Consider the following 14,390-nt stretch of genomic DNA (forward strand, 5'->3'; position numbering starts at 1 on the left):
CCCCCCCCCCAGGGGTCAGCCGTGTCTGTGCCCACACAGCCCCTATGGCTGCGCTGCTGCTCCCCCCGCCCCGCCGAGCGGCGATGTTTAGATGAGAGGATAATGCGCTGGAAATAATTGCCTTAATCAAGAAAGGTTAATGAGGCGGCTGTGTGCGCAGCTCCAGTGCAGCACCCACGGGCGGCGCTGGGGGGCGGCTCTGAGGCCGCCTCATCCACACCGGGGGGGGGCACCCCATCCCCATGGCCATCGGGGGGGCACAACGTGTCGGTGGGTCTGTGGGATGTGGGCCCGTGGGTGTGGATAACGTGGGGCACAGAGCCACGGGACATGGACATATGGGATAAGAACACTGTGGGACGTGGACCCCAAAGCACATGGGTGGGCAACAATAGGACCCACAGAGCCAGAACATGGTGACACAGGGATGTGGGCATCAATGGGCACCGATGGGGGGCACCATGGGGCACAGACCCAGGGGACACGGATGGACACCATGGGGTGTGAGCAGTGACAGCATGGGATGGGGGACGATGGGCATGGACTGCATGGGACACCAATGGGACACCAATGGGACATGGATGGACACCATGGAACGCCCTCAGCCAGCACACAATGGCGTCCATGGACACCATGGGGCAGGGGACACCCATGGGACACTGTAGGATATGGGACACCAATGGGATAAGGGACATAATGGGACACCATGGGATACAGGACACCAATGGGACAGGGGGCACCATGGGGCACAGACCCATATGGATGGACACCATGGAACGTCCTCAGCCCGCACACAATGGCGTCCATGGACACCATGGGGCAGGGGACAACCATAGAACACCATGGGATGTGGGACACCAATGGGACACTGTGGGATATGGGACAACAATGGGATACGGGACATAATGGGACACCATGGGATATGGGACACCAATGGGACGGGGGACATAATGGGGCATAGACCCATTGAACATGGATGGGCACCATGGAACGTCCTCAGCCAGCACACAATGGCATCCATGGACACTATGGAACAGGGGACACCCATGGGACACTGTGGGATACGGGACACCAATGGGATACGGGACATAATGGGACACCAATGGGATACGGGACACAATGGGCGCAGACAGAAGCACGGACACGCGCGCCCGGTGCCACGGCAGTTTATTGGCGGAGCGGCAGCGCGGGGCCGCGGGTGGGACGCGGCGTGGCGGTGCCGGTGCCGGTGCCGGTGTCGGTGTCGGCTCAATAGCGGCGGCGGCGGCGGCGGCGTCTCCCGTAGCGGCGGCGTCGTCTCCCCACGGAGCGGTAGGAGCGCCGGGACCTCCCGTAGCGGCGGCGTCGGGAGCTGCGGCGGCGGCGGGAGCGGCGGCGGCGGCGGCTGCGGCTGCGGGTCCTGCTGCGCCGGTAGCGGGCCATGCCGGGCTGCGGTGGGACGGCCCGAGGTGGTGCCGGGCCGGGCGGGACCGGGAAGTGCCGCTCCGCGCCCCGCGCCCCTTTTATAGGCGCCCGCGGGCGCGGCCCTGTGTGATGGGCGGCCGCGTCACTGAGCAGAACGGAACCGGGACGTTCCGGGGGGGGGGCGGGGGCTCCCGGGGGGGTCCCGGGCCGGGCGGGGCGGGGGGCGCGGAGCGGGGCAACGGCGTGGAACCGCAACAGGGGGATGGAGCGGGGCAGGGGGGGATGGGGCGGCACCGGGGATGGCACGGGGCACAGCGCAGGGCGGTGGTACCCGGTACCCGGTACCCGGCACATGGCACCGGGGGTGACACACGGCACCGGGCACGTGCGGGACTCGGGCTGTTCCTGCAGCGCAAACTTCCCGTCCGACAGAACATCCCCCGCCCAACTCCGGGCTCCGCTGGTCCCGAGGGGGGCAGGAATGAACCCGAACCTTTGGGCGATGCCCGCCGGGATCCGGAGCGAACAACGGGAACTTCAGGGGCGGAATTCGCACGGGAACGGCAGCCAAAGGATGGATGCGTGTCATTAAACGTCTGCTCGGTAGCACCGCGTAACGGGAGGTTACTCAGCACGCGGCCTCGGTGCCTTTCGGGCCGCTCCCGGTTGGGAAAGTTCAACGCGGATCCCGGGATTCCGTGCCCGGAGCGGGGGGGGAACGGGAGCGGGGCTCGGGGCAGCGGGGAACGGGCGGCAGCGGCATCACGGCGCTTCGCTTCCTCAGCACACGGGGGGCAGCGGCTGCAACGAGGAACCGAAGGAACCGATCCGCAGGGGTCTCGGCTGGAGCGAAATGAGCGACACGGAGCGTTTCCAACACGGGGCACGGAGGGGCGGGGGGGGGGAGATACGTGGTACAGGGCACATGGGTACAGGGTACATGGCACAGGGGGGTGGCACAGGATGGCACAGGATGGCACGGGATGGCACATGGCGCTGGGGGGGTAAGTTCGGACCGACCGGGCGTCGGGCGGGTCGGGATGGACAACGGAATCCACGAGGCTGCTGTGGGTCCGCCATCCCCCGACGGCGATCCCTCGTTCCTCGTTAATCGAGTGCCCCGTGCTCACAATGTGACGCTGTTGTATTTACAGCCGGATTCTTTAATGCCCCCATTAACACCTCGTCATGCGTTACCTCCTCATCTCTCCCCATTGGTGGCGGTGCAGCCCCCCGCTCCCTGCCCGCCCGGCCAAGCGCGGCCCAGCCGCCGTCCGAGGGCAGAGCGAGGGGGTCTGCTCACTCGCGATGGGCCGGGCCGACAGCACAACGGGGCTGCGGAACGTATCACCGAGCGATGGACGGCGGGGTCTGTGCGCCCCCGCACTGCGCCCCCCGCCCGGGGCCGGTCAGCGCTGGGAGCGTGTTGGGTGCGGGGCTGGGGGTCCCCATCCCTGCGCTGTGTCTCCATCCCTGCGCTGTGTCTCCATGTTGCTCATCGTCCCCATCCCTGCCCAGGGTCCCGCCCGGTCCCGCAGACCCCGCTCCCCCCGCTCTGCCGCCGTCCCCGCGTCCCCCCCATCCCCGTTCGGTTCGTGACGCAGCCCATGTCCCCCCCCAGGGGGTCCCGCGCCCGGCGTTGCGGTTGCCGGGCGGTGACGGCATAAGGTCCCCCCGGTGCCGCGTTCCGTTGCCGTCTCAGTCGCCGTCCCCCCGCACCCCGCAGCGCCATGAGCCGCCGAAGAGCCCGCTCCCGTTCCCGGCCCCGACGGCGAAGGGGCGGAAGGAGGCGCAGCCGCCGTCGCGGAGGACGCCGTACGATGAGGCGGAGAGGTGCGGGCACGGACCGGGGGACGGGGGGGTCCCGAGCCTCGAGCCCCGGCCCGAGCCCGGCAACCGCTTCTTCTCCCCGTCTGTTCTCTCGGCAGGTTTCCGCGCCTGCACGGTGTATTACTACCGGAGGAGACGCTCTCGCAGAAGACGCTGATCACCGCCCCGGGACCCCCCGGCTCCGGCGCTATAAATGTCACCGTCCCCGCTCCGCCCAGCTCCCGTCCTTCATAGCGCCGCTCGCTCCCCCCACCCCGGGTCCCGGGGTGGCACCGGGATGGCAAAGGGGGGATGGCACGGGGTGGCACAGAGGGTCAGGGAGATGGCACGGGGGGTGGTACAGGGGGGTGGTACAGGGGGGTGGCACTGGGGCTCTGGGGGATGGCACGGGGCGATGGCCCCGGGATGGCACGGGGGGGTGGTACAGGGGGATGGAGCAGGGGGGTGGTATGGGAGGATGGCACAGGGGGGTGGTACAGGGCACATGGCACACGGCACAGCGACACATGGCGATGGGATGAAACAGGGGGATGGATGACAGGGCACTGGGTGAGAGCAGGGCACCCGGCACAGGGATGGCACGGGGATGGCACAGAGACACGGGGTGGTGATGGCACAGGGTGATGGTGATGGCTCACATTGCGCACATTACGCACATTACGCACGTTACGCACGTTACGCACATTACGCACATTACGCACGTTACGCACATTACGCACATTGCGCAGCTCTCTCCCCGTCCGCCCGTCGGAAGAGCGGAGCACACAGACGGCAGCAGGAGGCGGGGCTTAGTAGATCTCAGCCAATGAGAAGCCGGGACATGGGTCACGTGTTTCGAACGGGCTATATAAGGGTGCGCAGCTGCGCTGCGGCCCAGTCGCCCCGTCGGGTGGTCGGGGTCTCAGTGCCGCCCCCCAGCTCCGGATCGACGCCATCCGTGTAAACGGGGCAGCAGCTGAAGGGGGAACACACACCGTGCTGTGGGGCTGCCCCAAACCCCGCCCCAAACCATCCCCATTGATGGGACGATCCCCATTGATGGGATGATCCTCATTGATGGGATGATCCTCATTGATGAGCCCATCCCCATTGATGAGCCGATCCCCATTGATGAGCCGATCCCCATTGATGAGCCCAGCCCTGTTGATGAGCTCAACCCCATTGATGGGATGATCCCCATTGATGAGCCCATCCCCATTGATGGGACGATCCCCATTGATGAGCTGTTCCCCATTGATGACCCGATCCCCATTGATGACCCGATCCCCATTGATGGGATGATCCCCATTGATGAGCCCAACCCCATTGATGACCCGATCCCCATTGATGACCCGATCCCCATTGATGAGCCCAGACCCATTGATGACCCGATCCCCATTGATGAGCTGATCCCCATTGATGAGCCCATCCCCACCGATGGCTGCCTGCCCTCCCGGGGCCGCCCTGTGCTGCTGTGGGGCTGTGAGCTCCCATTGGCAGCTGTGGGGTGGGGGGCTTTGAGGGGGGGGGATGCAGAACGAGGTGGGTCCTGTTGGGTTCACGGAGCGCTTTGATCGGCCATGGGGAGTCCTGGGTGGGGTGGGGGCTGTTTGAGCGGGGTGGGCAATGGGGAACGGAGGGGGAGTGGGAGAGGAGGCATCAACCAGGACCTGGGGCTGCCAGGACAGGATGCATCCAACAGGACCTGGCAGGTGAGAAATACTCAGCAATGGAGCCGGGTGGGGCAGGGAGAGGGAGGGAGGTGGGGGTCGGTGAGGGGCTCATGAGGAACGGCAGCCGGGGGGGCGGCCGGGGGGGGGCGCAGAGCTCGAGTATTTCAATGGGAAGAGCCAGAAACGGCCAAACCAGCAGCAGGGGTTGGGGCTGCGCTGTGCCGGGGTTTGCTGCACCACATCGGGATGGATTTGGGGGCTGAGCTGCGGGAGGAGCCTGTGGGTGAAGGGGGACGTCGATCAGAGTGAATGGGGAGTGATACAATGGGGCTGCGGTCATGGGGGGGGGCTGCCCCATACGTGGAGATCTCAGCTGCGGGGTTTGGGTGCGCGTGGGGATGAGGTGAGATCTAAACAGAACGGATCTGGGATGGGCTGAGAGGAAGAATCTCAGTGAGGGAAGCGGGAGAAGAAATCCAAGCAATGAGGGAGCCGAACTCGAGTGCTGTATGAGCCCAGATTGGATGCTGGGTAATTAACGGGTCTGCCCTTTAATTGAAGCTTTGTATAGTGATGCTGTTAGAACAGGGATGGAGAGCTGGTATTTCTGGGTCCCATCTGAGGGTGATGGGGAGCTGGGGGTCCCAGGGGCACCAGAGGGGACTGTAGGGCTTAGGATGGGGAAGCCTTTCAGTGGGGCTGGAGAAAGACCCGCTGAGTTGGGGGTGGCTGATACAGGGGCAGAAACTTCCATTGTTTGTAGTGATCTGAATAAACCCCCCAGCACAAAGCTGTGATAGATGGGCTGGGGGACAAATGGGCCCCATAACCCAAACGTGGCTAAAGGTGGGGGTCGGGCAGCTCCTACCCAGGAGAATGAGGTGTTCATTGCCCCAATCCCAGTGCATGCATTGGGAGCAGGAAATGACCCCAGTGATCCACCTGTGTCCTAATGGATTTCCTTCGCAGGGGAGGGCAGGATTCCCCAAGTCCTGTCTGTGGGGCACCTGCATCCACCTACATCCACCTACATCCACCTACATCCACCTGCATCCACTGCATCCACTACATCACTACATCACCTGCATCCAACCTACATCCACCTACATCCACCTGCATCCACCTGCATCCACCTGCATCCACCTACATCCACCTGCATCCACCTACATCCACCTACACCCACCTACATCCACCTGCATCCACCTTGCATCACCTAACATCAACCTACAGCCACCTGCAGTCGCACCTGCATTCCACCCTGCATCCACCTACCATTCCAACCTGCACTCACCTAATCCACTAACATCCAACTACATCCACCTGCATCCAACCTACATCCACCTGCATCCACCTGCATCCACTCCTTACATCCACCTGATCCACCTACATCCACCTAACTCCCACCCTCCTGCATCCAACCCTAATCCACCTACACCCAACTGCATCCATTCTTGTATCCCACCTACATCCACCTGCAATCCACTACATCACCTACACCCACCTGCATCCACCTACATCCACCTACATCCACCTACATCCACCTACATCCACCTGCATCCACCTGCATCCACCTACATCCACCTACATCCACCTGCATGTGGCCACCAGCCCATGGTGAGTGGAGCAAACTGGAATCATCCACCTACTGCCCCGCTGTACTCAGCTGATGCTGATGTGTGTCTTGGTGGAGGCATTAGAGAAGGCAGTGGCTTCATTGACTGGACATCTACAAGAGAACAGGGCGGGCTGTGACCCCCTGGAAGGGGCTGTGACCCCCCAGAAGGGGCTGTGACCCCCCGGAAGGGGCTGTGACCCCCCAGAAGGGGCTGTGACCCCCCGGAAGGGGCTGTGACCCCCCGGAAGGGGCTGTCAGTTACATCCCTGGCTGCCTTTGGGCAGGTCAGACCAATGTCCTGCCCAGGGTCAATGCAGGAGAGATTCCAGCATTCCTGGTTCCTGCAGCACCAACCCCCCCCCCGATTTGGGGTTGTCCATCCAACCCAACCTGTGTGTGGGTGAGGGGGGTCCCTTCATCTGAGGGGTAGGCAGGACCTCGTGTGTGCCAGCACCGCCTGCCCTGTGCCAAAGGCAAACCCTGTGCTGTCAGGGCATTGCTCTGCTGACAGGGTTATATGGGGCTCCTCAGGCCATCAGCAGCGCCCGCTGTCTGCACTGTGTGCTGCAGCCGTGCAGATGGGAGCTGGAAGCACCAGCACCCAATGGTGGTTTATCTGCCATGCACTCCAATGGGAGCCGGTGTAATGGAAACGTGCCGTGGGTTCACTGCTAAGGGGACATTGACGGTGTCCATACAGCAAACCTGAGCCCCCCTTGGGTGCCTGGCGCAGCACTGCAGCCCCACGAACCGGGATGAGGGTTAAGGATGTCAGGGCTGGGTTAAGGATGTCAGGGCTGGGTTATGGATATTAGGGCTCAGATATGGATGTCAGGGCTGGGTTATGGATCTCAGGGCTCAGTTATGGATCTCAGGGCTCGGTTATGGATCTCAGGGCTGGGTTATGGATGTCAGGGCTCAGTTATGGATGTCAGGGCTGGGTCATGGATGTCAGGGCTGGGTTATGGATGTCAGGGCTGGGTTATGGATGTCAGGGCTCAGTTATGGACGCAGAGGGTGGGAACTGCAGTGATGGGGGTTGGGGGGGGGGCAGGGAGGGCACCGTGCCCGGGGAAATGCAAAACCCCCCGTGGCAGCACGAAGGATTCGGGGAGGTTCCGCTCCTGGTGCCGGACGGTGAATGTCACCCAGAGCCCATCAGTGACCCGGGCACAGCCCCCTTGGTACCCACAGCCCGAACCTCCGCGTCCCCAGCAACCGCCGTAAGGCCGGACCGTGCCGGTGTGTGACGGATCGTCAGGGTGTTGATGTGTTCGCACAGCGATAACGGAGCGCGGATCCTCGCGGCACCGTTTAATTGCCCCGTGCCATCCCCGGTGCCGCCCCATCCCCCCCTGCCCCGCTCCATCCCCCTGTTACGGTTCCACGCCGTTGCCCCGCTCCGCGCCCCCCGCCCCGCCCGGCCCGGGACCCCCCCGGGAGCCCCCGCCCCCCCCCCGGAACGTCCCGGTTCCGTTCTGCTCAGTGACGCGGCCGCCCATCACACAGGGCCGCGCCCGCGGGCGCCTATAAAAGGGGCGCGGGGCGCGGAGCGGCACTTCCCGGTCCCGCCCGGCCCGGCACCACCTCGGGCCGTCCCACCGCAGCCCGGCATGGCCCGCTACCGGCGCAGCAGGACCCGCAGCCGCAGCCGCCGCCGCCGCCGCTCCCGCCGCCGCCGCAGCTCCCGACGCCGCCGCTACGGGAGGTCCCGGCGCTCCTACCGCTCCGTGGGGAGACGACGCCGCCGCTACGGGAGACGCCGCCGCCGCCGCCGCCGCTATTGAGCCGACACCGACACCGGCACCGGCACCGGCACCGCCACGCCGCGTCCCACCCGCGGCCCCGCGCTGCCGCTCCGCCAATAAACTGCCGTGGCACCGGGCGCGCGTGTCCGTGCTTCTGTCTGCGCCCATTGTGTCCCGTATCCCGTTGGTGTCCCATGGGTGTCCCCTGCCCCATGGTGTCCATGGACGCCATTGTGTGCTGGGTGAAGGCGTTCCATGGTGTCCATCCATATGGGTCTGTGCCCCATGGTGCCCCCCGTCCCATTGGTGTCCCGTATCCCATGGTGTCCCATTATGTCCCCTGTCCCATTGGTGTCCTGTATCCCATGGTGTTCTATGGTTGTCCCCTGCCCCATGGTGTCCATGGATGCCATTGTGTGCTGGCTGAGGACGTTCCATAGTGTCCATCCATGTTCAATGGGTCTATGCCGCATTATGTCCCCCGTCCCATTGGTGTCCATATCCCATGGTGTCCCATTATGTCCCGTATCCCATTGGTGTCCATATCCCATGGTGTCCCATTATGTCCCTTATCCCATTGGTGTCCTGTATCCCATGGTGTTCTATGGTTGTCCCCTGCCCCATGGTGTCCATGGACGCCATTGTGTGCTGGGTGAAGGCGTTCCATGCTGTCCATCCATATGGGTCTGTGCCCCATGGTGCCCCCCGTCCCATTGGTGTCCCATATCCCATGGTGTGCCATTATGTCCCTTATCCCATTGGTGTCCCATACCCCATGGTGTCCGTGTGCCATTGTGCACCAGCTGTGCACACTGCATGGTGTCCATCCGTGTCTCCTGCTCTGTGCCCCGTGGTGCCCCCCATCCCATTGGTGCCATGTGTGTCCCATTGCACCAGCTGTGTGTCCCATGGATCCCCCCATCTGCCACGGCTCCACGTCCCACGGTGTCCAGCAGTGCCACGTCCTGGGCTGTCCCTATGTGCATCCCATGGTGTCCATCTGTGTCCCTCACCCCACATCCCACAGTGCCCCACATCCCGCAGTATCCATGTCCCACCGTGCCGTGCCCCATGGTGTCCCCACGCAGGGCTGTGTGCCTCCCACCGTATCCATCCCCATCCCAGCAGTTCCTTGTCCCCGTGGTGTCGGTGCCACCCGCTGTGTGTCCCATGTGGTGCCCCCCACGTCCCCCCCATTGTGCATCCCCAGGTCTGTCCGTGCTGCCACATCCCCACCCAGCACCACGCACCCACAGCCCACACATGGAGCGCCCCCATATCGCAGCCCCTGCTCCGCTGGGCTCCCCCTTTGGGTTCCCATTTCAGAACCCAAACGGGCTTTTCAGAACCCCAGATGTCCGTGGGGCATTTGGGGCCGTGGATGAGGCGGGGGCAGCACCGGGGCGGTGCTCAGGGTGGTGTGGCTGCAGGACGCAGTGGCTGCTCCCACCTGCTCCATATTGGGGCTGCTCTTGGCCCCACGTCCCTGCCCATCCCTACGCCCCATCCCCATCCCCATCCCCATCCCCATCCCCGTCCCCGTCCCCATCCTCATCCCCATTCCCATTCCCCATCCCAATCCCCATCCCATCCTTTCATCCCCATCCCCATCCCCGTCCCATCCCCATCCCTCCATTTCCCATTCCCCATCCCATCCCATCCCATTCCCCATCCCGTCCCATCCCCATCCCCGTCCCCATCCCCGTCCCCATCCCCGCCCCATGGTGCCTTCCCCGCCCCACAGCCACCCCACACAGCACAGACAGGCACGGATCCTTGTTGTGCAGTGATCGGGACTTGAGCCATCCTCATGTGCCGATGGGCTCCTCGAAGAGGAAGATGAGGGGCAGGAGCAGCAGCAGGTAGGAGAAGAAGACGTTGGCCTGTGTCAGGTGATAGACCAGGACGATGCACGCCAGCATCTCCAGGATCACCCGGTTCACGTGGTGCAGCTCCATGCTCCGAGTGCGCCCTAAGGGACACGGGGCTGTCGGGCACCAACGCAGCGCTGGGGGGGGGGCGGCGCCTGGGGGAGCCCGGCACTGACCCCCCCCATCCCGGCCCCCCCCGCCCAGCTGTGGGCGGCACTCACTGCGCTCCGCTCCTATCGGGATATCGGGATATCGGGATATCGGGATATCGGGATATCGGGATATCAGGATCCCGGCACCGAGCCCGGCCCCGGCTGCATCCCTTCGGCTCAGCGCCCGGTGGGACCGAGAGATGGGTGACGTCACAACGGGGGCGTGTGGGGCGACCGGGGGACCGACATGGAGCCTCCATAAACCGGGATCACGGCACGGAGCCGGCATTGACCGGGATCACGGCACGGAGCCGGCACTGACCGGGATCACGGCACGGAGCCGGCACTGACCGGGATCACGGCACGGAGCCGGTATTGACCGGGATCACGGCAGGGAGCCGGTATTGACCGGGATCACGGCATGGAGCCGGCATTGACCGGGATCACGGCATGGAGCCGGCATTGACCGGGATCACGGCACGGAGCCGGTATTGACCGGGATCACGGCACGGAGCCGGTATTGACCGGGATCACGNATTGACCGGGATCACGGCACGGAGCCGGTATTGACCGGGATCACGGCACGGAGCCGGTATTGACCGGGATCACGACATAGAGCCGGCATTGACCGGGATCACGGCACGGAGCCGGCATTGACCGGGATCACGGCATGGAGCCGGTATTGACCGGGATCACGGCACGGAGCCGGCACTGACCGGAGCTGCCCACGGGGCCGTTCCCACACGGAGCTGCCTTTGGGGCGCCCCGCGGACACTCGTGTTCCTCACGGTCTCTCCGGCCCCGTGGGAGCTGCAGACCCTCCCCCCCCGCCCACCCTCCCGCGGTCGCCGCCACCGTCGGGTCTGGGACGCGCCGTGGGCAGCTCCGACCCCGCAGCCAAGGCCGGGGCTCGGCCCCGCTCGTGGGTCCCGCGGCGTCGCGGCTCCTTTAAGGCCGGGAGCCGGCGGCGGATGCGGCCGTTTGACTCCGGTCCAGCGGCTTGTGGAAATCCGCGAATCCCGCGGGCGCTGACGGGGCCGGGACGCGCTTCGGGATCCGCGGTGCCGGGCACTCGGCTCCGGGAGCGGGGCCAGCCCAGAGCCGGGCACGGCGCCCACAGCCCGGCCGGGAGCGGAGCCAGGGCTGCGGAAACCTCGAAAGTGCCGCCACGTGGGGCTGAGTCACGGCCCCGGCCCTTCGCACACCCCCGGGATGCGGCCAAACCCAAATAAAGCTGCGGGACCGGGTGCCCGGTGTCCATGTTGTGGCTGGGCTGGGGGGGCTGCACGAATTCTTGGCCTTTCAGTTGGTGCTGGAGGGGAAGGGGAGGGGGGAGCAACACAGAGCGGGAGAGACACATCCCAACACATCCCAACACACCCCAACACACCCCAACCCACACTGGCCCATCTCAAGACATGCCAACATACACCAAAGCACCCCAAACCCTTCCATCCCGACCCATACCAACACGTTCTAACTCATTCCATCCCGATCCATGTCAGCCCAACCCATACCGACAAACTCCAACTCACCCCATGCCAACCCATGTTAACCATCCCAACTCATCCCAACTCATTCCATCCCAACCCACATTAACCAACCTGCCAGTCCATCCCAACCCACATTAACCATCCCAACACCTCGTCCCAACCCATCCCAATTGTCCCAGCCAACCCAAACCATGCCAACATCCCACACCAACCCATCGCAACCTGTCCCGTCCAACCCAATCCATGCCAACACATTCCAATCCTTGCTAACCCATCCCAGCCCATGCCAACACATCCCAACCCACCCCACTGCGTCCCATCCCAACCCCTCTCAACCAACCAACCCATGGCAACCCACACCAGATCAACCCAACCCATCCCAACCCTCCCAACTGATGTTAATCCATGCCAACCCATCCCAACCCGTGCCAACCCATCCCAACCCGTGCCAACCCCTCCCAGCCAACCCAACCCACACGTAAGCACGAGGTTCTTGGCCACACACGACCCCATTGCTGCTGGACACGGAGCTCCCTCAGCTCTCCTGGCCACCAAAGGGCGCTGTTGGCCACGAGGAGCCACGGCCAGGAGCGGGAGCGGCTGCCTCCCCCCTCGGCCCAGCCCAGCTGCTGTAACGGGTCCTAATAAACCACAAGTGAAGGTCAGGCCCAGGAAAGGCCTTTTGGGGTGGAAAATGAGGTCACGGGCCAATGGCAGCAGCGCAGCCGTGGCTCCTCGGAGGATGGTGTGTGGGGGCGGGATGGGGTCGGGGCTGACAGGGCTTTGGGGGAGGGTTTGGTGGGGGCAAGGCAAAGCAAATGGGGCTGCAGCGAGACACTGCAGTGCTCAGCTCCCTGCACACAGCGAGGGCTGGGAAGGGCCTGTGGGGAGCCCCGGGTGTCCCCCCACTGCCCCAAACCCACCTGGGGGCACCGGGGGCAGTTTGTGTGCAGCCACCAACCTCGGTGCCCAGCACGTGGGCTCTGCCCCACGTAGTGCTCAGTTCCCCCCGGGGACCCTCTGCTGCGGCTCTGGGCTCCCCTGGGCTCCGTGGTGATGCCCCACATCTCACACTGCCCCGTGGGTCTGGGGCTTTGTGCCATGGGGTGGCAGCAGGGGCTGCACCCACAGCACGGCGCGCTCAGAGCCCCCCTGGTCACCCTCATGGCCACCCCTGAGGGGGCACAGCGGTGCCCTGGGGGTCCCCACGCTGCCCTGCATGGCACGGGGAGGGCACCCCCATGTCCCCCACCATCCCCCGCTGCCAGGGCCGGGCCGGGGCGCTCAGCCGGGGCTGGCTGTGGGGCTCAGCTCCACGCGTGGCCTCGTGGGCGCCCGGGCTCGGCCGGCGGCGCGGCGCGGTGCGATGAGCGGCCCGTGCTCAGCCGTAGGGTCGGGGCTGGGGGCGCTCGGGGTCTCCGGGTGCAAAGCTGGAGCGCCCACCCCACAGCGGGGGCACGCGGGGACAACCGGAGAGCGGCGGAGGAACGGGAAAGAGCCGACAGCGTCCGTCCGGAGCGGGAAGGGTTCGCGCACAGAAGTGCTGTGTAATCAGAAACAGTCGTGGAAGGGCGGAACGAAACCCCATGGAGAAAAGGAGCGGGGATGTGGGGCGCACACGGGGTTGGGGCGGCCGCGGGCATCGCACGAGCCGCACAGAGCGGTGGGTCCCCAGGACGGGGGGCGGCGGGGAGGGGGCGGCTGCTCCATCGGCCCCCAGCGCCGAGCGGGCGGGGACGGGAGGAACGAGCAGGAAAAGGGGGCCCGGGGCGGGGGTCCATCACCGTGCTCCCTGTTCGCCCCGATCCCCGCGTCGGTCCCCCCTCAACCTCGGCCCGCCGAGCCCCCCGTCGCCGCGCACGGCCGGGTCCCGCAGAGCGCAGCGGGGTGGGGGGCGAGGAGGGGAGGAGGCGGAGACGGGGCGGGGGGACCGCGAAGGGGGAGAGGGGCGGGCTGGGGCTGAGCGCTCAGCTGCGCTGCGCTCGTCCCGTCGCGTCCCGTCCCGTCCGGCCATGCCGCCCCCCCCCCTCGCCCTGCTGCTCCTTTTCGCCGCCGCCGCCGCCCCCCCGGCGCCCCCCGGCACCGCGATCCGACCCGAGGCCGTGGGGATGGGCGGCCCCGGCGGCTCCGCTGCGACCACCCCGAGGGGCACAGCCCCCACAACGGCCACGGCCACCCCCAAGGGAACGGCCACCACCCCCACGAGCAGAACGGAGCAGGGGGGGGCCGGCAACGCAGCCCCCACCCGAGGGGGGGCCGGGCCCAAAGGTAGGAGCTGTGGGGGGGAGGGGAGAGTGGGGGTGCAAATGTGTGTGTGTGCGTGTATCCGGGTGTGAGCACAGCTGGGTGTGCACAGAGTGTGTGTGCAGAGGGGGGCGGCTTAATGTGAGTGTGCACGGTGTGTGTACATGGGTGTGAGCATGTGTGTGCATGGGTGTGTGTGTGCAGTGTGTGTGCACTGTGTGTGTGTGTAAATGGGTGTGTGAGTGCAATGTGTGTGCACTGTGTGTGTACATGTTGTATGTGTGTAAATGAGTGTGTGAGTGCAATGTGTGTGCACTGTGTGTACATGGTGTATGTGTGTAAATGGGTGTGTGAGTGCACTGTGTGTGCAATGTGTGTGCA

The 14,390-nt window shown here is 65.3% G+C and overlaps 2 protein-coding genes and 2 long non-coding RNA genes across 4 annotated transcripts in view; 3 read left to right on the forward strand and 1 right to left on the reverse strand.

The window, feature by feature from the left end:
* The first annotated feature begins 3,070 nt into the window (after window positions 1–3,070).
* LOC107306823 lies at window positions 3,071–3,446 on the forward strand. Its single transcript, XR_001552274.2, has 2 exons — window positions 3,071–3,237; window positions 3,333–3,446. It is a non-coding gene; the product is annotated as an uncharacterized LOC107306823 (long non-coding RNA).
* An 831-nt stretch (window positions 3,447–4,277) lies between these two features.
* On the forward strand, window positions 4,278–8,386 carry LOC107306814 (aggrecan core protein). Its single transcript, XM_015850163.2, has 3 exons — window positions 4,278–4,687; window positions 4,750–4,925; window positions 8,011–8,386. Exons 1-3 carry the CDS (start codon window positions 4,278–4,280, stop codon window positions 8,286–8,288), a joined length of 864 nt encoding a protein of 287 aa, XP_015705649.2. The 3' UTR covers window positions 8,289–8,386.
* Window positions 8,387–10,010: 1,624 nt separating this feature from the next.
* Window positions 10,011–10,380, reverse strand: LOC107306822. The gene is made up of 2 exons (XR_001552273.1): window positions 10,342–10,380; window positions 10,011–10,221 (listed from the first exon to the last, which is right to left on the reverse strand). It is a non-coding gene; the product is annotated as an uncharacterized LOC107306822 (long non-coding RNA).
* Window positions 10,381–13,762: 3,382 nt separating this feature from the next.
* The window catches only part of CPXM1 (carboxypeptidase X, M14 family member 1), a 6,057-nt gene continuing 5,429 nt past the window's right edge, over window positions 13,763–14,390 (forward strand). The window contains exon 1 of the mRNA XM_015850262.2: window positions 13,763–14,033. Within this exon, the coding sequence (XP_015705748.1) occupies window positions 13,778–14,033 (256 nt within the window). The 5' untranslated portion in view covers window positions 13,763–13,777. The remainder of the gene's footprint in view (window positions 14,034–14,390) is intronic.

The sequence above is a fragment of the Coturnix japonica genome (assembly GCF_001577835.2).
Source record: "Coturnix japonica isolate 7356 chromosome 4 unlocalized genomic scaffold, Coturnix japonica 2.1 chr4random350, whole genome shotgun sequence".
Classification (NCBI taxonomy): Eukaryota; Metazoa; Chordata; class Aves; order Galliformes; family Phasianidae; genus Coturnix; species Coturnix japonica.

Excerpts from the sequence above, each read along its gene's own strand:
- LOC107306814 (XM_015850163.2), top strand. The coding sequence starts at position 4,278 with ATGATCCTCATTGATGGGATGATCCTCATTGATGAGCCCATCCCCATT. Across the intron at positions 4,688-4,749 it reads CGGGGCCGCCCTGTGCTGCT|AACGAGGTGGGTCCTGTTGG; the intron begins GTGGGGCTGTGA and ends GGGGGGATGCAG. Across the intron at positions 4,926-8,010 it reads CATCCAACAGGACCTGGCAG|GGCCGCGCCCGCGGGCGCCT; the intron begins GTGAGAAATACT and ends CCCATCACACAG.